Raw genomic sequence first — 27,453 nt, 5'->3', positions numbered from 1 at the left:
GTTGCAGTGGGCGGCCCTTGTCCCAGCTGACACTGAGTTAGAGACAGGGTAGACTCAGCAGTTTTTCATTCATTGGCAATAATCAAGCAACCTAATTAAAAAAAATGACCACAATTATTTATTTGTATGCTATTTAACATTTATGGTGCAGCTAAAGTAATAGATTCAGATTTTAACAATTAAGTAAATGTTGCATAAGTATATATAAATATGTTTAGATTTGTCCTCTCAAACACACCTTCTGTCTACACACATGATTGATATCCATACTGAACATGCAGCACCCAGTCATCATGCTGTTTTTCTGCCTGCTGTTGTTCAACATGACATGTGAGTTTCCTCGATCAACTCGCGAGATCCTGCGGCTCGCGGAGCTTCGGCTTGGCACGTGTGCTGCTCTTTTTTTTTTTTTAAGTGTGGCTCTCAGCTGCCGAGGCGGATGATGATGATGGCGGAGCTGGTTCAGGGACAGGCCTCGGTGGCTCAGCCCGGAACGAAAGATGACTTCGCAGACACGATACGCCGGGTCCGACAGGTAAAACGCTCTTCAGCCGACACGAGTGCGGTGCTTTCGGACCACAAAACAGCGTGTCTGTGTGCGGAGCAGGCCGGGACTCTAGTCGGGGTAGCCGGACCCCCTACTATAAACACTCCTCATGCAGCTAGCATGCTAACATTAAATAGCCCGAGACAGCATAGCTTGAGCGGACAGATTAGAGTTTGCAGTGGGCAGAAGACGCGTTAAGTCGGCGTGAAAACTGTCCAAACGGCCACACAAGTCGTGTCTGACGCAAGACGCGGAGGCCTCGTTTGGTGTCGAAGTTTGTGCTACTTTAGTAAGTTAAGTCGATACACTGCAACCTGTTGTCAACTCACAGAAGTTGTAGTTAGCTTAGCTCGCCGACTTACTAGCGCAAGTTGGACGCCCCGCAGGTTGACCCGCAACGTGACTGTAAGCTAGCATTTGCTTTGAACTCGAGGTCCGAGCAGCTGGAGTGTCTGACACGCTGTCCACAAGCTAGCTGGCTAGTTTGAAGTCCCCAAGTTAGCTTGAGTGTAACTGGTTGTTGCCCCAGTTAAAGAGACACCTATGAGAGCTTAGGAGCAAACACACGCAGCACTGACGCTTATATCACGCGGTTCCTCTTCCTTGACTTCATTATACGCTCGTGTGTTAAACCTGTGGCGCATGTGGCCCAGAAAAACAACAACTGGTTTAGTGAGTGTAGCTGGGGTTAGCTAGCTAGCATGTGTGGTACTGTGTGTCCTCGCAGGCAGCGTTGGAGTTAGGCCATGTAATGTAACGTCATCTGTTGAAATAAGCCCCCCTCCACTCCTCCTGTCGAGCACTCTTGGATTTTTCCATTACTGCCTGGAAAACACCTGAAAAATATATTTAAATAAAAATGCAATCAGCATTTCCCTGCTCCTCTCTGTATGTAGTGGTATTATTATTACTTGGTGTCACACTGTGGCCTCTGCAGAGATGCCATTGTGCTTAAAGCTGTCATTAAGCTGGTCAAAAGTAGAGCTGTGTGTTTGCAGAAGAGGATAAGTATATTGCTGACAACAGTTGCTAATATGTAAAGTGGACTTTAGTCATATAGCTGCTGCCACTTTCGCTTCCGCCTGTGTAGGTTGTGCACTTGTGTGGTTCAAAGCTTTGCGTAGTAGATTAGATTTATTGTCATTGCACAGAGTACAGCAACAAAATGCAGTTTGTTATCAAAGCCAGAAGTGCAACAGGAGCAGTAAAGTGCACTATTTACAGTATGTTACAGTTTAAACAGGCGTTGAGTCTTATGAACACACAAATATATGTATATATATATATATATATATATATATATATATATATACACGTGGATACAATATAATATAGACAATCTATATCTACAGGTGTGTATGAATGACTTTTATGTAGGTCTGCATAGGGCTAGGTGATGTCATTGAGTTTAAACTATTATTGATCATTTTTAAGTGACCTATTTTACTAGAATTGAATTTAACCACTTAAGCTTATTTATTAAGGTACACAAGTCACAATTTTAATGTTAGCAATGGAAAAGCGAGTGTATATAGACACACTTGCACTTAAAATTGATTACTGAATAAGGGAATAGCCTCACCTATAAACAGACGAGTCATGGAGGACAACCAGAGTGAAGCTGCTGCACACTGGGGAGGTTAAGGTTGAGAATGGACGGCTCAGATCGGGTAACCTCCTTGCGCATCCCGACATGAAGTCCATCAGCTCTTTTCAGTGCGTCTGGGTGTTTTTAAACCAAGGACCTTGTCTCTGAAGCCACCAGGGAAGGTCTGCAGGTGTGGATGGAGGTTAAAAGAGGCCCAGGCGGTTGCGGACTAGTCCAATGGAGGTGAAAGGGTTTCATTATCAGTTTGTGGTGGGCTGTTTTTAAGCCAGGGAGCCGAGTTTTGACTTAATCTGACATTAGAATGTATTATTTTACCCTTTTCAAAGTAGTTTTTTTTGTCACACGCCTGCTGCACTCCAGTAACTGTGCACAGCCACACAGTTAGCTTCTTCTGTAGCCTGCATGTGAGTTGTTCTGGTAAATTCTAGTGTCTGTTGATAAGCAGATGTGCAGCAAGTAAGGTGTTTTGGGTGCCATTTTATTTAGATTTTGCCTCTTAAGACGCATTAAGTTCAGGCTAGTCAAAATTCAGCATAAGTTCAGGATAATCAAGGCCTTGATTAGAATAGTAGAGATTAGCGTTTGGTAATGTTTGCACAGCCTTAGTCAGTCGAATGGAAATATTTTGGCCGCAGAAAGGATGGAGTTGATAGCGGTGCCTTGCAGGTGTTGAAGCTAAATGAGGCAGCTGAGTTGTTTGACCATTAAACTGGCGTCCAAAAGCTCGTATGACAAGTGCAAAGTCAGATCAGATTGTCATGCAATGCAAACAACACATTTGGATGCCATTGCATTAGTGTTACACTGAGTTCTACACTGTGGTTTCCTGCTTTCTTAAAATTATGATCTATTTTTGTTGCAGCTACACACCCCTACACTCTCACCACAATCATTCTAGAATGATAAACACTTGAAATTGAATTATTTGGGTCATCCAGGGGGGAAAAAAATCCTCTATTTTTTCATAATGCAGTTGTTCCTAATGTTTTGCAGTCCTAATTTCCTGTGAATGTGCCACTTCAAATACACTTGGTATAATTTTAACCGAACCCAGATAAGCAAATAACAGAGCAAGTGTATTTCACAACAACTCAACAGCTGCTGTCATGATGCCGTTTAGAGGATTTGAAGTTAACCCCCTGTTGTCCCCTTATTTGCATGGCTGCTCACAGCTTGCTCACTAGAAGTTATTCACTTAATTAAAACGCTGCCACCTGAGGAGGAGTAGTTCGCCGTGTAACACAAAGTATACCGACGTTCTAAATCAACCATAATACCTGCCACATTTGATTTATATCTGATGTTAACTTGTGGATTTGAGGCTCTGCGTGGCATGCGAGTGTCGCCAGATACGCTATAGAAAAGAGAAGTCATCCGGTGAGTTTTCGGCCTATCATATGACACTGATGTGGCATTAGCCTGAGATCAAGGAAGTGGAGGCCATGTTCTAGCAGTTCTTTACATTGTTGCATGTGACATGACCACAGCTGCAGTTATCAGTTACCTGCTTCTCCCTTCTCAACCACCAGCCGCTGACATGAAAGCTGCTGACATTTAAATCTTGAAGCTGAAATTGCTTTTTGGTGCATTTGATGTTAACAGCTCTGTGTTTTTTTTTTTTGTTTTTTTGTTTTTTTACTTCATTATTAAACACTTATCAGTCATGTTAAGGTCCATTAAATCACTCATCTAAACCACTCACCAGCTAGTGTCTGTGTCACTAATTGTACCAATCTTGATCCTAAATAGAACTGCTGACCCTTCCAAACAAATAAAAAATAAACGCACCATTTCTTGTCAAATCAAGAAATAACTGAGTAAAATCATGAATAGTATCAATCAATTCTTGGACCTTAAATATAGACAGTTTTTTTTTTCCTCCTTTAGACCAAATCATGCCATCTCATTTGTCATATTTTAGATAAGTCTGACATTTGAGAACATTTTCAAGTCTTACAGGATACAACCTTGCATTCAAGAAGTGAAACTGTCTTGGGGGCCACTCCAGCCCACAGTGTTGTTTGCTCAGTGGCCTAAGTTAACACTGAGGGCGTTCTGCTGTTGGACAGTCGGCGACAAAATCGCTCAGACTGCATGACTGTAAACTCCCATGTACCCTACTGCGGCAAAGTTAAGAGATTTCTCCTGAATGCTACTGAACCACAACAACCCAAAGTCACCTAGTCAAAGGCTTCAGTGATGAAATTAACATCCGCCTGCTTTATAATTTTCATAGAAACCTCTACTTACAGCGAAACTAGTAACAAGAAGGAGGCTGAATCTCTTCTTCTTTGCCCAGTCATTGTCTAATTAAGTCATTCCCTGTCTGTTGTTTTAAAGCATCTGATTTCACAATGTAGTAGTTCACATATTTTTTCATTTCAGAGAAGTCTGAAATTGTGATTTAAATTGCATTTTAAGTCAACCAGCTCTCAAGCTGCTCTCCTCATAATATCCTTATTTTACACAAAGTGACATAAATTAATGATAATGACTATGTGTGACCTGTTTGTCCTTATCTACATTTAAAATGAGTGTTTACGAGTGGACAGAAAGTTAAAGCCTCTACACGTAACTGCTTAAACACCAACTTAGCATTTTCATTCATCCGCTGTGGACATTGTTTTGGAAAATTTCAGCTTTTGGGTGAGCTAAATCATCAGCTTAGTGAAGATGGAAAGCTTAAACAGATTAATGTGATTTGTGCATTTCAGTCAGTGCTTCTTCACTATGAGCTCTGTCTGTAAAACAACACATGCTGAATACCGTGGAGACAGTAACGACTTTGGAGCTAAACTAAGTGCGTCAGTACTGTCAAAACCATGACGGCCTACACCCATGCTGTGAGGATAGCAGCTGATGAACCAGCCAGGTTTTTTTTAGAAGATGCATACCACATACCTGTAGTGAATCAGAACTCAGAGAAACACTGATTTCACATTAAATTTGGGCATTTTTCCTAAGTATCGACTTTGTCTACGGTGCTTTTCATGTTACTTGACGTGCACATATCTGCAGCGATGTCATGGAAACAGCAACTCCACACCTGCTTCCTTTTATGCCTCCTTATTTCCATTGCACCCCTCTCACTTCCACCGGTGGACTCTGAAGTAGATAATCATCCCTGAAGGTGATGGGAGACTCTAATTTCCATCACTATATTTTCATATTGTGAAAAAAAAAAAGAAGAAAGAAATTCCAGTCAGGCACAGATGTCAATTTAGTGTAATTTTCTGAAACGCTATACTTTGTATGGAAGGAGAGGTGGCAGATTAATGGGGAATGGAAAACGCTGTTGGTGCTCTCATGCAGCGTAACTGAAGATTTAGACGTCCATCATCGCAGAACGTGAGCAGCAACTTTAGATCGACAAGTGACTCATTTTGAAAGTAGGTACAGCTTAGTTTTTAGCTAAGCTAGAATACAAATAACTGCACTCTCCTGTAGTTACATGGATGGGTCGAACACTTCCTTCACTACAAGGAAAGGATAAAAAGATGTGTGTCTGAGGTTGATGGAACTATACAGGAAAAATGTTTTAGTATTCCTGTTTTGCTGGAATGGGATGAGTGTTGAGCCTCATATTTTTTTATACAGTGTGGAAACTGTCAAAGAAATGCCAATTGCTGGTGTGAAATGTTTTTATTTTTGATCACATTTCTTTACTGTTGCCTGTAGTGTAATTCTGATGGTGGTTTGACCACATTTATAGTCTTGAGTTTGCAGAAAAACATGTATGTGTTTTCTAACATTAAGGTATAAAATTAGGCATCATAAAGTAATGATTGATTGATAATACTGGACTTATTTACATATATATTGTCTGAGACGCAGCATTAAAAGTTTTTTTTTATACTACATAACATGCAGAAAAAGATTCTTGCAGTAATTTAGAAATGTAGCATCATTTTCCCATCACAAAATTACTTTAACAGATGTGTTCATGTATGTAAACAATATCTGACACATCAATGCAAGAATATTATGCTGAACTAAATATGGTTATGGGCGAATAGTTTCTTTTTCTGAACATGGCATTGCCTTTTGTTTCTTGTGTAAACTGTCTAATTTTTATCCAAACTTACAGAAATGCAATGCAGTCGAATATAAAACCTTGCGCAAAATACATTTAGTGGAATCTCTATGGTATGAGCAAAACTTAATTTTAAACCTTACAAAAGTGGAATTTATGTTAGATATATAATAAATTGTTCTGTAAAGTGCTGTATTTTTGTTGTTAACTAATTTGTATTATGACGTGAGTGCTCACTCTGCAACACACTCATGGTCAGGCACATGTATTTATTAACAAAAAAAAGTTCATATGAAGTTATGTTTTGTTAAAAACGGTGCTTCAATAAATGATGCTTTGAAACCGTGATAAACATGTGACTTGGCTTTCCCTTCTGTCCACCTTTGCACATTTACTTAACCTACTGCTGTTACATTTTAGGCTTAAATAGGAAGTTAGAAATGTGTGGGTTTTTTTTTTGTCAGTTTTAGGTAGCTATCTTACCTGTTTTAACTTTCGGGCAACTTTTGACAAATCTCTACAGGTCAGGGAGTTGATTGTCCTATGAGCTGTGATCTGTGTCATTTGTCAGTGAGAGCATGAGAAAAAGTTAGTCAGTGAGACGCAGTTTATCACAGATGTTTCAAGGGAAGCATCACCGTCGGTCGTCTCAACAAGAGCTGTAGCAAACCGCCTCAAGCTGCTATGCTATTATAGCAAGTGTATTTTTCATGTGCTGTCAAAACGTCGACTCCCTACGCAACAGATGGCTTTGTCGAGGCCAAACTTCACAGCAAACTTGATGCTTTTAAGGAAGCAGGACGAAAAGAGAAAGCGTCGCACGTCTCACGGAGGGTTGTCCAAGATTCTGTCTTGGAAAGGAAACGGCGAGTGTTCAAAGAATATCATCACTTATCCGATTTTTCACCTTTTTTCTGTCTGTCCTTCTGTGTTGTCTCCAGATGGCAGCCAAGATGGGAGGAGACCAGATGCCCAACCTGAACAGTTCATCTCCAGTCATAGACCCCTCCCTCTATGGCTTTGGAGGGCAAAAACGCTCACTAGACAATGGAGGTGAGCCTTTAGTACACACACGTACAACTGTGTTTTACTACATGTTAGATTTTATTGCACAGCCTCTTTTTATTTTCTCCTGTACATCGACATCCTCCTTAACACATTATGCTGCTTTATGGGCTCTAAATATTTATCAATGCCACTGTAGAAAGAAGTAGCACAAAATTGTTATCTCTGCCTGTTCAACCTTCAAGTGTTTGCACAGCTTTTCAGTTTTTACTGCAACCATCACAATCAGGCGACAATGACAGAATTTCTCTCTTTTTTTTTTTTTTTAATCCAATCAGGGGTTGACAAAGAAGCTGCAGCAGTGATTGTTAGAAGCAGCTAATAGTTATTGATTATGAATAGCCAAGTAGAAGTTGCAGTGCCAAAAAAAGCTTAAAAGTAAAACTTTACAGTGAAAGTGATTAAAGTAGGCTGTTGATTTACTTTGTAGTCATTTCTTTTACTGTTTTTGAGGCTCTGACATAAGAAGACTTCTTTATTCTCAATCTTTTCTTTAAAGCTCCGATTAGTTGGTTGTTCTTCCAACTCTGGAAACATCCAATGAATATAGCATCAGACTTATTTTTTAAAAAAGGCATGTGGAAGTACAGCTCCAATCCTTTAATTGTCAACTATCGATTTATTGCCAAGTATTTCAAAAACTGATTAGTCAATTTGAGTCTTTTTTTTTTTTTTTTTTAACCAAAAAAAAATCCTCTGACTTCAGATTCATAGATTTGAATATTAACTGTTATTTTTTCTACTCTGTGACAAAATAGCTATGGGTTATGGACAAAACTTTTGGGTTAGTCATTTAATAGACCAAACAATCAATCATATCAGTTGATTGAGGAAATATTGGACAGGGCATTCCACACAAATTTAACTTATCTAGAGCTGTAGTTGGCTGTGAATTGAAGGTCTGGAACCAGTAAGATTTTACAGAAAGATGTTTTCAAGGGTAGGAAAAGGAATCGTGGCACACTAGATTTTGACTTGTAGGTTTACAAACTTTTCCTCCCTGTCAAACTCTTCACTGAGCAATGACGACACCTTGTCATTCATGTGTTGCTACATTTTTTTCTTAATGATTCTGTATAGATAATAGACAATCTGGCAGCGTACATTAGAGCGATGCACGAGGAAACACCGTAATCTGTGAAGTGAGAGCCGTGCTTTTGTATTCTTGTTTGTGTGGAGTATTAAGTATCCAAAGCTGCAGTGTTGTGAAAGAAATGTCCTATTTTGCTGTTCCTTGCACACAAAACAAGGACTTGATCCCTTACATGTCCACAAAGTGGAAACGCTAGTCATTTACCTTGTCTTCCTCTTATCTTGTCACATTTGTTTGTATGAAAGTTCAGCCCTGAATGCATGGATAGGAAAATTGTATGCAATTCTGGTTTATGTTTGATGCGCTGTGAATGTTGGCGACAATTTGCCTTCAATTTTTCGCAGTCAAGGTTGTCCCACAATATGCAAGAGATGGTATCTGTGTAGGGCTGCAGTCAGCTCTCAGTCTTTAATTATCAAACGGTATACAAATACTCAAGCCGTTCACACTTTATCGTCCAGTCTCGTCCTTGTATGAAGGCAGCACACCTCCCTTTTTTGTATTCATAGCTGTTCCATTCTCAAGCGTTAACCCCGGTGCCTTTCCAGAAGAAGTGAAATCAGAGCAAACAGCCATAAAATTGATTGAGCCGGCGAGATATCAACTCAGGTGTTCACGTCCATGGCAGCACATCCTCCACTGACCCTGCAGGACCCTTGCTCGGTGCTACCTGTCAAAATTCAATTCAGGACCGGCAGCCACTGACCCGGCTGCTGCCTCTCTCTTTCGGAGCGCCTCTGATTGAAACACTCACTCATACATTCGCGGGGCTGATTTCCATGCTGGTGAAAGCCTCCCACTGTGGGTCAGACACAAACATGAAGGATTGGCAGGACCGTATCCATCTGCTCCCACCGCTTCCAGCACCGACTCATTCTCCCTCATTTTGCTGCTTCGCTGGCTATCGCTTCAGCAGATGTTTAAAATAGTACATCTTTTTAACCATGATCTCTGATTATCTGTCACATGTTAATTGTTTTACCCCTTTTTTTTCTCAGTGGGAAACCATCTCGGTGCCATGGTACATCAAAGGTGAGCAGAGCACACCCACTAGTCTGCAGATTAATCCGTGTTAGCTGTGTTATTCATATTTAAACTGTGCTCAAGCTAAGTTATCAAAGGGCATTTTTTCTTTTTTCCCCCTACTAGAGCAACAGCATTTAGTTATCACATAGTTTTTGCTTTAGTTTCAAATGAAATTACCGATTTATTTGGTTTTCTCTGCTAAACTTTGTAATTGTTCGTTTTTTTAAAAAAAAAAAAGTTTTATAAATGACTGTTGCATTTTCAGAGACAGCAGCTCACATTTTATCTTCCCAGAGCGCCAAACCTCAAAATATCTATTTCAACATGATAGTAAACAAATACAGAAGCAAATACTGACAATTTGAGGTTGGACTGTGTGACTTTAATAAGCCGAAATGGGCCCTAGAAAATGTTAGTGAGAATTTTTCACAGATTTTTGACATTTAAATAAATGTTTAAGAAAATAAATAATTCAATGGATTAATCATTATAGAAGATAATCAATATTTGCAATCCTAATAATTTCACTTGTGGTTTTTTGTGCGAGCAAGATATTGACGTTGAAGCGATATTGATCTTGTCCTAATCTGTCACAGGGCTCTTACAACAGAAGACTTCAAAGTGCCTGATAAGATGGTGGGATTCAGTAAGTAGCCTTTGAGTTCATTGTCGTCTGTATTAATATTTGACACGTAATCCTCATTATTGACGTTCTGCTCAGTTTTTGGGTCACCACTCAGGGCTTTAGTCTAAATGCGAAAACGCTTAAAATCTGTCGCTTTCTCTCCCCTCCTAATAGTCATTGGTAAAGGGGGCGAGCAAATCTCAAGAATTCAGCTGGAATCAGGTTGTAAGATCCAGATTGCTTCAGGTAAGTTCAAGCTAAGCACATTTAAACATCTTTTAATAAAGAGTCAAAAGACACAAGTTTAAAACACAGTGTGGCCCTTAAAGACATCAGGTGTTCTTCACTGAGTGCAGCCAGTTTGGCAATAATAAATTCTGTTAAATTGTCACAAGGACCTTGTAACATTTTCATCACTTCCCTTTTAAAAACATAGTTTGTGACATTTCTTTGCATAGTCTTGTTTACCACATCTCAAAACGGTGCAACAATCATGCAAAGCTTGATAGACCACAAAAATAGTGATAATGGGTTTAGCCCTGTAAGATCTTGTAACTGCTTACCTTTACCATGTTGAAAATATAATGGCAGCTGTTTTCCAGTATAATTATATAAGTGAACAACTGTGGCAGTAGCTAAATATTCCCTGAATGAAAAACTCCCTGTAGGCTGTAGGGATGTACACGATTACTCGACTAACCTATGAGATTTTTCTACCTTTGCACCAAAAATACTAGTCGGTTATTAGTATGGTTTTGCATTCATTGATGATACTAACCATTGTGTCTAGGGTCAGTATATAATTGAAGGACTTTTGGAGTTCATGGGATATATCTTATATATTTTTTTATTAAAAGTAAAACATCTATTGTTTTGTATGTTCATTATGATCATGTCTTTAAAAATTCATAACTATTAATTATGGAAAAAATCACTTGCAGTATTAATAAAAAATGACTGGGTATCACTAAAATGTCACCTAAATAAGGTACAATTTTAGTAACAACCACCTTCTAATTAGCTAACAATAATAAAATGAGCTTATTCAAAAATTGTTTTGTGTTCCCTTTATTAAGTTAGAATAATCATGGCAGATATTTCTTTTTTGGCAATATATGGAAAATAATAAATTGTATCTGTGTCAGAGAAGTCCTTTTCAACTAAGTTTCCCATTCCAAAAACACCTCTCAAGGAAGTGTTAATTCCATATCACATGACCTGCTCCACATGATGTCATTTCCTCCTGAAGAAAAGAATGAGACTGCAAGGCTTTCTGAGTTATTTAATATAAAGTAGTGTGTGAGTCAAGTGTGGATTGATGGCATGTCAACAGGTTTACTACAATATCTTTATAAATAACTTTCAATTTCACTGAATTGTACATATAATATTTAGAAGAATCTTTGTGTAAAAATGCCATGTGGTCTTTGGTTATAGGCGGCCATGTTGATTTTTGTCCTGAAAACAGCAAAAATGTCAACTATGATACAAAAAGTCCCGCACTTATACACTGACCCTCTAAGATGTTTTCACGTGTCATTAGCTGGCTTTTGCAAACCAACAAATGTGTAAAGTAACACAGATGATATCTTATATTTTTATGTAAAAAACTGAAAATCAGGTTGTGTGTACGCTGTGAGTTATTACCACTTAAGTGCATTTAACAATGTGGCTATTTTATTAGTGAGCAGTTATGTGTTGTAAGATGATGTGCAATGTTCACATGCACAACCTATGTGCCAGTCTTTTCAGCAGCCTTTAGTATTTAATACTTTCAACTCGCTCATAAGTATACGCGTTGTTCTCTCTGAGTATTATTGATTAAATTGTGCCCAGTTGGAGTTGCTTCCTGAGTATTTTCTTATTTTCATCTGTTCAATTTTCTCTGAAATTAGTCATTAGGAGTATTCCTAGAAGGCTAGAAATAGATTTCATATTTGAGAATACTGTGCAGTTTCTTTAATGTTGTGTTTTGTTGCAGACAGTGGAGGCATGTTGGACAGACCCTGCACACTGACCGGAAGCCCAGAGAACATTGAGTGAGTCTCCGCTCTAAACTTTGACAGATTTACTTAAGCTGCTCAGATCATTAGCAAAGTGTGCCCCATTGTTGCGACACAGGGCACGAACTCGAATTTCTTTTCACATCTCATGAGCAGCACTGAATCACCTGAGCACATCCGTCACATCTGACAAAGAGAAATGTGACTAAGACAGGTTTTGTGTGACTCCGGTGACGAATGCTCCTCTCTGTCCACCTCCCAGGCAGGCGAAGAGGCTGCTGAGCGAGATCGTGGAGCAGTGTCGGTACGGACCAGGCTTCCACAACGACATGGACGGCAACAGTTCCATCCAACAGATCCTCATCCCCGCTAACAAAGTCGGCCTGGTCATCGGCAAGGGAGGAGAGACCATCAAACAGTTGCAGGTCTGGTAGTCGTTCATCTCAGGTGTGACTCAGCAGTCTGAGTCAGATCAAGTGGATATCTTGCTAGCAGTGACATATTTCCTGTGTTGAAGGCATAAAGAGGTGTACACAGCCCAGGGAAAAACAAAGATAATTTCATGTTAAATTAAAAGTTTCTAAAGCAATTTGACTCAATTAGACAGCTAAAGACACATACTAGCTTTGGTTGAACTTGAAGATTCATATTTGAACATAAAATAAGATGTGATTGTTGTGCTAAGGTGTGTATGAATTCTATTTCAAGTCAATTCTTTTGTTGTGCTTGTTCGTTTTTGATGAAATAACGAGTACTGTAAGGTGTAAAACCGATAAGAAAAACTCTCTTCTGTTTCTTTTCAAAGCAACACTACTGACCTAAAAAAATGTAACTCTTTTAAGTAAACTCATAGAAATGCTTCTTTGTGAAGGCTGGTTGGACAGTTGCAGTTTATTTTCATGACATATCGATTAGATTAACATTTCAGATTACTTGGAGAAAACAATATTTACTTGAAATATTGTTTTTTAAATCGACAACACACATTCCTTCTGCAAATAGGTCACCAGTAGCACACAGAAAATAAAACCTGTTCTTTGAGATGTGACAAAATTTCCCCCCCCCTTTGGAGCGAGTGCTCTTTTGGGCCCCAGGTAACTCTTTGGTGGTTGTTTCTGCCTCTGTCTGATTGTACCCCTGCAGGAGAGAACAGGAGTGCAGATGATAATGATTCAGGATGACCCGATGCCCACTGGAGCAGACAAGCCCCTGAGAATCACTGGGGATCCCCACAAAGTGCAGGTCAGCGTCCGAACAGCTCAGTGTGTGCTGCTGTATTTCCTGTTTACACTCAATTTTACACATTTTATGCCCTCAGTGTACATTTGGAGCTCTTTTCTTCTGAGCACTTGCAGCTGGACATTTGCTTTGTTTCACGTGCAGCTTTTATTTGCAGAATGTTGTTAAAGTTTCAATTTTTCTTGTAGCAAGCCCGCGAGCTCGTGGTGAAGCTGATCCGGGACAAAGACCAGGGAGACTTCAGGGTTGGCAGAGCAGACTTTGGATCCAAAATGGGGGGGAGCAGTCTGGATGTAAGAGCCTGGTTCTCTTGTTTTTCAAGTTCCATTTATTGACTGAGAGAAAAATGTAACCTTTCCTGAATCATGTTCTCTGTCCAGGTGGTTGTGCCCAGATTTGCGGTTGGCATCATCATCGGCAGGAACGGAGAGATGATCAAGAAGATTCAGAATGATGCTGGCGTCAGAATCCAGTTCAAACAAGGTAAAAATAATAAACACAACCTAATGTTGTTGGTTGTTTGTGTAGTACAATTTAATCTTGTGTTTTCTAACTAATAGCTGGGATGTTGTCCATTCAAAAAAATCACAAAATACAATGAGAATAGGGAAAAAAAACTCCTTATCAAAATCAACCATTGAGAAGGACTCAAACTCTGACAGTGATTTCTTGAACGTTTCCTACAAACTTGGTACTCATAGAAATCCTAACCTTGCCACTAGTAGAAAACATAACCAGACCTTTTCTCCACTTTAAAGTCTTGTTTTCAAATTGCTTGTCAGAAAATGTGTATAAAGTCTTTGAGCAGCTGAAGATCTTTCATGTCATTTGTTGCCCAGATGATGGAGTCAGTCCTGACCGTGTTGCTCAGGTGATGGGTCAACCTGACCACTGCCATCATGCAGTCCACCTCATCAACGAACTGGTTCAGACGGCTCAGGTGTGTACACAGCTTGTTTTGGCTTGGAATAATGATGTTGATTCAGTAGGGAGATAGTGCCACCAAACACTTGTCTAGAAATTAAACTGTCAGCTTGTAGAAGTTCTTTAAGGAGTTTTTACAAGTATGAACAGTTAGATGTACTCTAAATTGAAAGCAATTGAGGGAGCAAATGCCGGGCTTTTCCCTGACCTCTCCAGCAGTCTGTGTGAAAATAATTTGCTCTTGTGCGAATTCCCTCCTAACAGGAGCGAGATGGATTTGGTGGTGGTGTAATGGGACGTCGAGGGCGAGGCGACTGCAACATGGGAGGACCTGGAGGACTGCAGGAGGTGACATATGCGGTACCTGCTGATAAGTGTGGCCTCGTTATTGGCAAAGGTACGGAATATGTTTCATTATTTTGGTTTAGTTGTGCTTGCTGATTTCACCCTGTGAACCCCAGTTTGTGGATGTTTCTTTGCTCCGATCACATTTTTACTCGCTGTGAAGTCTTGAACCAATGTCGAAACAGACAGCTATGTCTTGAAGAGCAGAGAACTTAAAAATGTTTTCTGTGCAATATGTTAGTTGTACCACAAATCATAAAAAGAAATATACAAAGCTGAATTTATTTTGTATCTTTTTTTTTTTACAGCAAGAGGGGAAAAAAAAGCAACATATTGACTCCCGCCTGTAGGTCAACTGACATATTGTGGTCCGGATCCATCTATAGCTGTTACCAGTTGTGTAAATAAATATAACTCCACATACTACAGATTTGTAACTGTTTACATTTTTAATTGGCTTCCACACTTGTCTAAAGTCTGCTCTATGTAAACACAGTCTGCGACTTTTTCAGTGAGTCATGTGGAGTCATTTAGGCTTAGATTTGGTCAAATTTCCCAACACCACAGATGAGTTCAAGTGCCATTGGATTATCAAAAATCTAATTATGTTATTATGGCAATTTTGTAAACCTACTGCTGGGTTTTTTTTGGTTCAGAGGGCTGAACACTTGTTGATGCACTTACATTTGCTCTCATAGTTACAATTTCTTAGCTTGTATGTGAAGTACAAGCTGTTTGGACGCACTTTGTTGGCTTTAAGTGGCGTCTCGCTGTGAGGTCTTCTCCCAGCTTGTGCTCCTCACTTTCACAACTTCCCATCTCAGAGAAATAATACACAGTTCATCAAAAAGAACATTCTTAATAAGAGCGTCTCCAACTCACCAGATTGCCGTTTGCCTTTTAATAACTGGACGCCGTTTGGTGTCGTGCCACTGCTTGAAACTGATGAGAAGAGGGGGGCGAGTGACCACCCTCCTATTCTCTCTCCGGGGCTCATGTATACAGCACAAGTGGCATTCATTGGCTTCACTAAGGGCTTAATGACGGGGATAATGCGTGTAATGTGACATTAATTGTTAAAGGTGCATAATAACAGCCCTCAATCATGTGGAAGGCTGCCTGGCATCTAATGAGGGTCTTTCAGCCCAATAGAGTGCAGCGAGGGAATGAATAGGAGGAATTAGCTTATTGGCTATTCATGCCCACTCTATTGCCAGCTATTTAAAAGTCATTGACCATTGCATTGGAAAGAGGTGTGTGTGTGTGTGTGTGTGTGTGTGTGTGTGTGTGTGTGTGTGTGTGTGTGTGTGTGTGTGTGTGTGTGTGTGTGTGTGTGTGTGTGTGTGTGTGTGTGTGTGTGTGTGTGTGTGTAGCGGTGGGCGGGTCGAAGGGGGCCTCTTTACCTAAGATAAAAACATGGCAATAGAAATGTCAAGTGGCTTTTGTGCATGTAGTGGGGCGAGGGAAACAAATAAACCTGGGCGTTGCGTCCCCCTCTCTGCTCATTAGCATATGAAGTGGGCCAATATGGTGGGGATGGCGGTGGGTCTGGGTGCTGTCAGCCGTCCCTTAAAGGGTGCGGTGATTAATATCTTTACGATGCCATATGCAGCCTGCTGGCCCTCTGTTTTGACCCCAGACACACAGTCGCACAGAGCTTGATGAATCAAGCCACCCACCAGCCTGCTCACACTTTATTACAGCCATGAATTCAGTGCAAAAGGCAGAACGAGCAGATTTTAACTTAAAATATCTAAACTTGGTTTTTCAATTTAGTTGCACCTCTGAGTGCAACAGGTAGAGTTTGTCTGGTTTAAATTTGCCTCGTCTAAAACTCAAGGCCAATGAATGACTGCTATATTTCTAAACTTAAGTCTGTGCCTTTTGTTTTATTCAAAGTATTTCTCAGGCAGGGAAATAAAGATGAATACACTGGAGCTGATTGTGATATTTAATAATAGGATTGTTTTACAAATTTGATCAAATAAATGCTTTCAGATAAATTGTTCTGAACTTGAGCACCATGTGACGAATGTAGGATGTTTTTAAGAGGGGACTTTACAACTTTTTGCTCTAACAAAGACAAATTGCCTTAAAAACATTATTTTTCAGTCGGATTTTGTTTTTGTAAATGAAACACTGGCTTCCAATGTGCTGATTTTTTTTTTCACACTTTTTCTTAAGTTTTCCTGACTTTTACCTTTTTATTGACTCTCTTCATGTGGTCAAAGTATGAGACGGTAGGATGTGATATCTGTAAAAACAAAACCGGTACAAAAGATTACAAAGCAGAATGAACATTGAGCAGAATAAATCTATTACAGGTCTGCTAATTATCTTCTCTATTATTTAAAGAATCACTCGCTCTGTAAAATGTAAATTTCTTAGTCTACCTCTTGAGGTGACTCATTTTTGTCCAGAAATGTTCAGTTTGCTGACTCGAAAGACTAAAAATGTGAGAAAAAGAAACAGCTTGAATCTGTAAATGATTGTCTTAAAACGATAAATAGATTACGAGTATTATTCTGGATTAATTGTTGCTTTGCTCAGTTGTTTCAGCTCTAGAATATATAGTTATCGTGTTGAAAAAGAGTCGAAACAAAGCTAGATATATCTTCAATCTTTGAAGGTGATGAGTACTTGTTAATCAGCCATTTGACATACATTTTCCGTGTGGTGTTTCAGATGAAGCTCATTTTGGATCATGTTATTTTCTGCTGACGCCTTTGAGAGTTTTTATCTCCGCCACCAGCAGCTAACCAGTCCTCTGCTTCACCCTGAATGCCGTCACCAGTTGCACTTTTGTATCCCCTCCTTTTCTCCAGCTCACTAAACCAGTCTCATTAATAAGGAGCGTATTATCTGTCCTCACTACAGCCCAGTCCATGAAATGAATAGTCGGGGTCTTCATTGCTCTCTGCCGTCTGACTAGAAGAGCTCATAATGGCTTCATTAAGGCAGAAGTTTCATTTGGTTGACAATGAGTTAATGGCCCATGTGCAGTCTGTTGGCAGCAGGGATGGGCGACGAGAGGAGGAGAAGGTTTTGATGAGCGTTTTCATTCGGAGGTCAGCCGGGGTCATCAGAGTGTCAGCCACAAGTGAACAAATGTGTAATTGATGTTGGGACGGCCCCAGTGTCCCCCACGGGAAGCACCCTCAGCACCCCCTCCTCTCATCAGAGGACAACACAGTCAAGAATAAAAAAAAAAAAAAAGAGACAAACGATAGCCCAGAAGGAGGATACGCTTCAATTTTGGCCCTTTTCTCCTGCCTGCTATGTTCCATTTCTCCCTGCTGGTGTAATTGCTCTCCCCACACGTCGGGAAGCTGGCATCTGATGCCGAGGAGGGGGTGGCGTGCAGGAGATGTCTTCTTTTGTTTCCCGATTTGCATGGATGTTACAAGAGAATGGTAGATAAGTGGTGAGACACATGCCAAACTTTTCCTAAGGTACCACTGTCGCGTGAATCCAGTCGGAGGAGAAGTCTGGGCTGATGCTGCGTTCGTGTCACGTGGATTAGACAGTAGAGACTAGAAGTCAGATATACAAGCTTTCAGAAAAATCTAGTGTTTCTCAGCTGTGTTCATGCTTTGGAAATGTCTACAAGTCTGACACGTTTCTGATTAGTTAATCTGATTTTTAGATGAGCATCATATGAAGGTTGGACTGTCATGTGGGAAGGCAGAAGTGTTCATGATTGTTGTTAAAGAGGCAGCTTTTACAAAGCCAGAGAGAAATCATGCTTTTTACTTGTCCATAACGTGGTCGTCATTGTTGGAAACATGCAAAAATGTTTCAAATCCGCCCGCCAACCCCACAGTTCTGAGGTTGGAAAAGTGTGTGGCGAATGGGGTTTGGCCAACCAGCAACCAGAAGAGTTTAACCCTCCTGTTGTCTTCATTTACGGGCAACAAACATTGTCTCTTTGTCTGGGAAAAAAAATTTAAAAAATCCAAAAATTCAGCAAAAAAATCCCCAAATTTCTGAAAATTTGCAAAACTTTCAGAAAGAAAACTGCAATAATTCCTTAAAAGTTGTATTTTTAAAAAAAAAATCCCTCAAATGTAGCAAGAAAGTTCTTGTAAGTATTTTCAAAAATGAGTAAAAAATCTTCCAAAAAAATCCTAAAGATATCTAAAATGATTACAGCTATATCAGAAAAACTGCTAATATTTTCTATAAGAAATTTGCTGGATTTGAGGGTGTTTTTTATTTGTGAACGTTCTTAAAAAATTTTAACATTTCTTTTTTTTCACCAAAAAGTGTTAAGATTTCCAAAAATGTGAACATCAGAAGTGTCCTGTGAATTTTTTTTTTTTCATTTTCAAATTTTAAAACGGGTCAATCTGACCTGCAGGACAACACAAGGGTTAAACACCATAAAGGGTAATTTTACAGATTTTATTCATTGAAAATGTTGTATAAAGGCTGTTGTTCTCCAGCAAGAACCCTGATTAAACACCTCAAGTGATACTTAATTGCATGTAGCTTTTGAAAATGAAAGCAACTGAGAAAGTAGAAAATCAGACCTCTGCACCTGAACTCTTCTTGAGGCTCCAAAATCTACCTCTAGCATGATGCCCCTGAATCTAGAGTTGGATTCTGGGTAATGTAGGCGCCCGGTTTTCACGAGGAAGAAGAACTTGGCGAAGTAGAAGTGCCAAACAAACCAGGAAAGGTTAGAAAATCATGAATAAGCTGCACTCAAACACTAATATATGTCCTAACTTGATATTTTTTCAGGTGGAGAAACCATAAAGAACATCAAGGAGCAGTCCCGTGCCCACGTGGAGCTACAGAGAAACCCACCGCCCAACACCGACCCCAATGTGCGCATCTTCTCCATCCGAGGCACCCCTCAGCAGTTGGAAAAGGCTCGCCAGCTGATCGATGAGAGGATTGGGGTAGGTGGTCCGGCTCCAGCCCCGCGCTACTCTCCCCTGCCCCGAACTGCCATTGTCTGGGCTGATATTCATGAGCGCACATGTCAATGCTGGGCTGCCGTGGTCCTGGTGGCCGGCAGGATGTCACCAGAGGTTAAACAGAAGAATCCATCAAATGGACTTAATGGAGTGCATCAGCGCTCGCCCCTGCCCTCTGACCTCGCCCGTTGGCTCCCTTTAAACACAAGTGTGGTCCCTCACTCACCTCCTCTTCCCTTTCTCTTCTCCAGGGCCCAGGAATTGGAGGCGGCAGCAGCTTCGGTATGAATCCCTACAACCAAGGACCAACCACTCCTCCTCAACAGTAAGCCTCCATTTCTGTCTTCACTTGTCGCATTTTAATATACAGAGTGTCCCAGGAAATTTGGCATCATTTCACAGGCAGATAATTTTGGCAGTTCTTGTTGAAATAACCTCAAATTCTCACAGAATGTATAGAAACGGATCAAGATTTTATATTTAATGTTTGTTTGTTCTGTTTCTAGGTTGAGCCATGTTGTTCAAAGAGAAGTCATTTTGGAATATTCTGATGTTGATGATGGTCAACCAGATCCTGTAGCCCCGCATAAGCAGCCTTCCTCTTTAAATTTTTGGTACCAAGTCCAAATTTGTTTTCCAGCTGGTGAAGTTTTTCCAGATTTCGCATTGAAGGCACGCTGCACAGGCTTGGGTGACGCAAAATGACTTCTTTGGGAGTGAACGGCATGGCTCAACCTGAAAACAGAACGAAAATTAAACATCAAATATAAAATCTTGATCCGTTTCTATACATTCTGTGAAAATTTGAGGTTATTTCAACAACAATTGCCAAAATTATTGACCTGCGAAATGATGCCAAATTTCATTGTCACATATTTCTGCGTGTTTCTGGTCAAAAATCATCAGTTTCTTCAGTGTGATTTTAATTGTCAAGTGTGTTGGATTCACATTGAATTGTCTTGCTTGAAGTGGGCCTCAGACGTTCATGACTGGAGGATGGGGTACGACCTTTCAGATCTGGCAACCTCAAGGCCAGCAGGATCACAGTAAGTAAACAAACCAAGAACACAAATTCATTCGCAGCTCTAGTCGGAAACAAGCATATTTTCATCTTATCTGCTTCATCACCCATAAATTTGACTGATATTTGAGTTTTGCTGCCGAGTTTCCTGTTGCTTCAGTGTATTCAGAGTCTGCTGCGACGAGGCGGTCGCATTCCCTGCGGCTGAACCACGCGTTTCCTGCACAGACAAGTTTAACGCTCGCCGTCAATGGAATCATTAGGAAGCAGAATTGCAGATGAGAGCGGGAGGTGGAAAGCACAAGCCGCTCTCAGTAACTGTGGTGGTGTTATCTCTGTCTGCTTTCAGGTCACAATGGATCCCAGACGGGCCAGATGGACTGGGAGCAGTATTATAAGAAGTTAGGCAAGTGTTGTCACTCGAACAAAAGAATATTTATTGTCCGGCTCACAAAGTTCAGATTTAAATCTCATTAGTTTGTTCACACACACCTGATGAAGTGTTTGTATTTAGGAGTGTTTATTCATGTGAAGTCTTTGCATTAGGGTTAAATAAAGTCAAGCTGCATTTAAGATTTGTATCAAAAGCAAAATGAATGAAGCTGCTTTGTTAAAAGCTTTTTGTGTGTGTGTGCTTACAGGTCCTCAAAACCAAGCCCAGAGTACTGCTCCTGAATACAACAAAGCTTGGGGTAAAAAGTGTTTTATTATAGGCACAACACAAACAGATTAACCCTCCTGTTGTCCTTATTTACGGGCACCAAAAATATTCTTTCCTTGTCTGAAAAAAATCCAAAAAATCAGCAAAAAAATTCCCCAAATTTCTGAAAATTTGTAAAACCTTCAGGAAGAAAATTCCAATAATCCCTAAAAGTTTTAGTTAAAAAAAATTCCCAAATGTGGCAAGAAAATTCTTGGAAATGTTTTCAGAAAATGAGTAAAAATCTTTAAAATATCTAAAATGATTACACACATATATATATATATATATATATATATATATATATATATATATATGCAAAACTTCTATTTTCTTTGAGAACATCCACAAAAAATCTACCAAAATCCAGTGAAATTCACTGGATTTTTTTTTTTTTTTTTTTTTTTTTTTTGGTGAATGTTCTTAAGAACTTTTTTAACATTTCTTTTTTTCACCAAAAAAATGTTCAAAGATTTCCAAAAATGTTGAAAATGTGGACAGCAGAAGTTTCACTGTGAAAATGTATATTTTTTTTTTTCCACATTTTCAAACTTTAAAACGGGTCAATTTTGAGCCGCAGGACAACACGAGGGTTAAAGGATAAGTTAAAACTCTGCAGCTGATTTTTCTGCGCTTCTGCTTCTTCTTCACTGGTGTTTTCCCTCCTTCCCAGGCCAGACAGCTGGTCCCGGATCTCAGCAGACCTCTAATCCTGACTACAACGCCTGGGTTGACTTCTACAGACAGCCGATGGCCTTCTTCAACCAGGGCGCTCAGCAGACACAAGCCCCGGGCCTTCAGGTGAGATCCACAGCTCACAGTGCAGATGATGTAGCAGAAGGCTGGTGAGTTTATCTTTATGCCAACAAATGTCATGAAAAGACAAAATAACACTATATGGCATCCATCCAAAGCTCATTAGCTGGTTAATTGGTTCTAATGAACTCCAGCTAATGCTGTCTAATATAACAGTCCTGCAGCAAATTGTACTTTAATAAACATTTTAATGCTCAGTTTTTGCTCAGAAAGGTGTTGATTCAACCTCATGGTCATTCTGCAGGATAGATTAGTGGTTCTGTTGAACTGTGTTGTTTAAGTTAATCTACCCTCAATAGTAACAGTTGCACATGTAGGTAGGATTTATAGCAGAGTGTAGTGAAAAGGGGCTGCCAGTTTGCCAGTTTACCCAGTTTGATCTCAATGACCAATAAAATCACAGCATGGTAACCTGTAAATAACCACAACTCCAAAGTTTTATCAAATCACACAAACAAGGCAAAAAATGACAAATGTGAGAAAGGAAACGACAAAATAGACAAATACAAGCGAAACAAAAAGGAGACGCAAAACAACACAAACGATACACAAAACGAATAAAGCAAAACACAAAAGGACTGAAGTAAGACAAGAGAAAAACGAGAAACAAAACGAGGAACAAACTGACATGAGACAAGTCAGACAAAAAATGACAAAATATTACAAAAATGAGACAAAACGACAAAAGCAAGACACAAAATGTCAGAAAATGAGACAAGCGAGACAAAGGAGAAACAAAACGACAAAAACGTGAGAAACATCAGACCAAACAAGACTAAAAATAAAAGACAAAATATTACAAAAATGACACTCAAAATGAGACAAAATAAGTGAAAAACAGAATGAGACAAACTTGAAAAGTCAGACTAAAAAAGAAAACAAAAACAAGACAAAATATTACAAAAATGAGGCGCAAAATTACACAAATGAGACAAAACGATAAAAGTGAGAAACAAAAATGAGAAACAAAGCGACAAACATGAGACAAATGTCAAAAGTCAGACAAAAAAGACAAAATATTACAAAAATGAGACGACGATAAAAAGGAGACCCAAAACGACAAAAAATTTGACAAATGACATGGAAACAAAAAAGAAAGGAGACTAAAAACCAGACAGTTACATAGCAATAAACAAACGACAAAAAATAGACAAGTGACAAAAAAAAGACCAAAAGTGACAAAAACATGAGACTGATGTCAAAACTCAAAAACAAGACAAAATGTTACAAAAATGAGACACAAAATGACAAAAGAATGGATTTTTTTATTTCCAGACATCATTTAAGTACTTTGGTTGCAAAAGAAGTGAACCAAACAAGCTGCAGACGTGGCAGCCCTGCTGTTTTCTGCATACTGTTTACTGTTAGGGGCCGTTTTGAGGCGCCTTTTATTTAATACACCGTTCATTTTTGAATCAAACACCATCAGAATTACTCGCTACGCTGAACTAGACGTTTCTGATGACTTGTTAGATTAGCTGACGATAGGAAGACTATAAAATATCACCTGATTTGTGCTAAACATGTTGTTTAATGTGTTTTACTCTGCAGGATCATTAGAGAAGTCGCCCAGGTTAAAGACTTGAATCACTGCGAGGATGAAAACGACCCTTTTTTAACAGAGGGGTTCTAGATTTACAACGCCTTGAAGACTTTTTTTCTTAGTGAGAAACACTAGCTGTAGAATGACTTCTATGATAAAGTAATATTTCTAAAAATCAGGAACATTTATTTGTTACTAAATGCTTATGTACACTGTTATTTTGGATAGACAGTATCTGGGATCCCTTTTTGGACTTGAGAGAGCTGTTTCGTTTTTTTTTTTTCTATATTTTCCTGTCTTGACCGCCAAAATGAACCCGAGAGTTGTAACATTTCAAAAGGCAATATGATCTATTTTTTCTAGTTTTGTGGAAATGAAACCATGATTATGCGCTTAGCAGTCTTGAATAGCGTTTTTTTTTTTCTTTTGTCATTTGTCATGAGATGTTTAAAGAGTGTGTTAAAAATGTTTTCCTTTTACATAATTCAGTGAAATGAAACTGTGATGTTTTGTTACAGGAAATGTATTTTTGTTACAAGGTTTAAAGAAACAAAACGGATTAATGTCAGCCAGTGGCGGTAGTTCTAATTTAATTCCTGTTGTTGCATTGTATGCTGTTTTTCATTGTCATTTTATTGTGCTCTGGTTTAAAAGAAAAAAAGGTGCAATATCTTATTTCACTTTTGAAACAAAGATGGGTTCTCTAATATTTTGACAGACTTTTAACTTGTAGTTTTAAGATTTTTTTTTCTTTTTTCAAATGGAAATGTCATGGATAATTTATTACATTGATCTGATAGGATTTAGGGGGATGATGTTGCAAATAGCTTTTTTGCCTTTACTACCTTGTAAAACTATGTATATATGCTCATATATTTGACTGTTAATTTAAAACGTATATGTTTCATATATATATATATACACTTATATAATTTTTTTTCCTGTGATCGGTGTCACAGGAAAATTGTCCCTCTTTTTCTGTTCCTGTTTTCATACTGAAAATGTTCAAAGATTGTGAATGTGTGATTTGAAATTTGATGTTGCATCTTGTTCTGGAGAAAAACAAGAAGTAGTTTTTGTTTTTTTTTTCTTTCGTGCACGTTCTGTTTCTGTACCTGAGCTGTTCAAGACTGCTAAGCTTCTGTAATTCGTACCTGTGTGATAATTAATGTAGTATTTTTATGTTTTATGATCAAAAACTGTCTTATTTGGTACCTCCCAGTTCACCAACGCCCCACTGAGCCCTTGGCCGTGGACTCGGTGGGGCGCTGGACTCAGTCCAATGCTAATAACTTTTTAATTAATTTTTTATTTCTTTGTGTGATCTAATATAAATGATGCATCATTATGGAAACTGATTCTGGTATTAACGTCATTTCTTAATGAAAAGGGATATAATTTCAAAAATGTCTAATTATGGTGTTATTTTTTCTTTGTGTACAGTTAACCATGTATTAAAAACATCCAGACTACCTTTATTGTGTACTGTTAAGCTGATTCTCTGTTTGATGAATATTCTAAGCATTTGGATGTCTTTTGTTGTACTAAAGTGTTGAGTTTCACGTTCTCAGAGCTCTACTGTGTGTCTGTGTATATACTAACAGATAGAGGATATATAGGCCAAATGTATGTTTTATAAGCAGAAAATCTATATTTTCTAGTCTACTGCCAGTTCTCGAATTCAAATAAATTTTCCGCAAGCCTCTCTTGTGGTGGAGTTATACTCTTAATGCTTACTGCGACGCTCTTTGCAGCTGCTGCAGTTTAATGTAGTTTAAACTGTCTTAGCTGCCGGTAAAAACTCAGAATTGTGAATCTGCTGCATGTCTGTTTTAAAGCACACGGTGGTTTTAAATTAAAAAAATAAGTTCCTCCTTCTGTGGGTGAAGCCTACATCTGCATCGGTCGTTTTCGGAATGTGGAAGTGTTGAAATTTTGCCACTTAGTCCTGAACTGAATGTGGATTTTGGAATTTTGCCTCCAAACTTGACACTCCTTCCTCATTCTTCCTCATCCTTCCTCATCCCTTTACTTCCGCGTCTCCTAGCATTTCCTGCCGTATTTCCGTCCTTCCTCTCCCCGCTGTCCACACCCAGCAGCAGCGTCTCGTCCCGTATTTCCCTCCACCCCCTCCAGCTTTGTCCTGCACATCTTTGCCCCCAGCAGGGAGGCTCCTGCCGCGGTGGACCCTGCGTTGGCCTCGTACCGGCCCCTGCTTTGATGCCGTGCAGCTGTTTCCAAATCCAGCCCTTGATTTTGATCCTCTTCCTCTTTAACGTTTCGTCCCCGCGGACACTTTGGACCTGCTGCTCCTTTGTGGACGCAGCTCTCCAGTAATACAGTTGTACCAGAAAAGCTGAGCTAGAGGAGCAGGTTTATTATCAATACAGGCCATTTTTGGATACTTTTGGCTTTATTTATCTATTACACAGGGGCAGCTGCACATCTAATACACCCCATTTGTAGTTTTAACCTTTGAATTTTATTACATATTTGAATATAACGCAGCTAATTACAAGCATTTACTCACAGTATAGTGCTTCAAAACAAACGAGTGAAAATCTGCATTTAAGATTCGTGTTAAAGGAAATGAAACTGAAATGTCTTCTGCTTTGCTCAAAGAAACTAAATCTTTGCTTACTTACAGGTCAGTAAAAGCAGCTGCGACTGAATAGAACAAAGCTTGGGGTAAGAAATGTTTTAAGAGCACTAAAACAGATTGAAGTTAGAACTCTTTCTTCTTCACTGGTGTAACTCAAACTAAAGTAGATCATAAGTGGGTTTAAACACATTTCACATTTTTGGTAATAATAGATTATTTTAAATGGTTATAATTCGGTTTGTGTGTAAATCTGTCAGTCCAGTTGATTTACTTCTTTTCTGCTGCTTTGCACTCGGACTGATCCCTGTAATTATGTTCTCCACTTGCCTTTTTTTTTTTTTTTTTTGCAAACAGACTTAGAAATTATATAATAAGCATAAAATACAAGAGCTGCATCGTTCTAAACAAATTTGTCCAACATTTTCAAGCAGAAAAAACGAACTAATATTTAAATACTGCAGTAAAAGTGGACAGGAATGGGTCATCCTAAAGCTTTTATCTAATGGTACACAATTACAATATGTTATATACTGTATTTTGTGTTTTTCTCGGCACAAAAAAACTGAGCACTTGCACCATTCCTGGCTAACTAATCTCTGCACAAATGGATGGATTTCCTATTAATTCGTTTACTTTCTGCATTTTCATGTAATTCTAAATCCTGCTAATACAGAGCAGTTTTAATGAAGTTACTGAGGCTTTTATGTCAGCAAAATAGCAGCCACAGTGTAGAAATACTTGCAAGTAAGTCATAATATACTCCTAAATGTGAAGGTACTCGGGCAAAAATGGCCTTTTGGGAGTAATTGGTAAGAAATTAAAAAGTCTCACATTATGATCTAATTCGTGTTTTGCATTTAATTAGATCACAATGATTAAATTATTGCCTCACTGTCTGATAGCTAAATGGGAGGAGAGGATGGAGCCACTTGTACAATTTAATATTTTAGAAAACAAGCCGTGGAACGAGCCAAACGATTTTTAAAAAAGCGTTTTCCTCGCTGCGTAAATGAAGGTGCACCTCTCCACCTCCTCCACATCCAGCAGGTGTCCTGACTCCCCCCCGGCCCTATCCAACAACAGAAGGGAGGAGAGGAGGAGGGGGAGGAAAAGGGAGCTCTTTAGGGAGAGGAGGGACCGCGCCGCTCTCACCTTTGCAACAGATAAGCCGATCTTCAGTATCCAGCGCACTGTGGCAGCTACCTTAATCTGTTTTTAATGACACTGCGGAGGATCCCGGGAGACTTTGCGCTCCTTTTCTCTTCCCACCGCAGTTTGCACAAAGTGTGTGCGCGTTTCCCTCCATCAGGCCTGACTCAGTTATTCTTAATGTGAAT

The 27,453-nt window shown here is 39.3% G+C and overlaps 1 protein-coding gene across 1 annotated transcript; it reads left to right on the top strand.

The window, feature by feature from the left end:
- The first annotated feature begins 374 nt into the window (after positions 1-374).
- Positions 375-25,081, top strand: fubp3 (far upstream element (FUSE) binding protein 3). Its single transcript, XM_022197982.2, has 19 exons — positions 375-535; positions 7,131-7,242; positions 9,346-9,379; positions 9,970-10,019; positions 10,173-10,244; positions 11,980-12,037; positions 12,264-12,426; positions 13,145-13,243; positions 13,429-13,533; positions 13,621-13,723; positions 14,080-14,180; positions 14,429-14,561; positions 19,256-19,416; positions 19,686-19,759; positions 20,404-20,480; positions 20,805-20,861; positions 21,097-21,147; positions 21,829-21,956; positions 23,523-25,081. Exons 1-19 carry the CDS (start codon positions 440-442, stop codon positions 23,529-23,531), a joined length of 1,683 nt encoding a protein of 560 aa, XP_022053674.1. The 5' UTR covers positions 375-439; the 3' UTR covers positions 23,532-25,081.
- The last annotated feature ends 2,372 nt before the right edge of the window (positions 25,082-27,453 follow it).

This window comes from Acanthochromis polyacanthus, chromosome 18 (genome assembly GCF_021347895.1).
Source record: "Acanthochromis polyacanthus isolate Apoly-LR-REF ecotype Palm Island chromosome 18, KAUST_Apoly_ChrSc, whole genome shotgun sequence".
NCBI classification, from domain to species: domain Eukaryota; kingdom Metazoa; phylum Chordata; class Actinopteri; family Pomacentridae; genus Acanthochromis; species Acanthochromis polyacanthus.
Note: the sequence above shows the minus strand (reverse complement) of the source record. Positions and strands in the feature narration are given on the sequence as shown.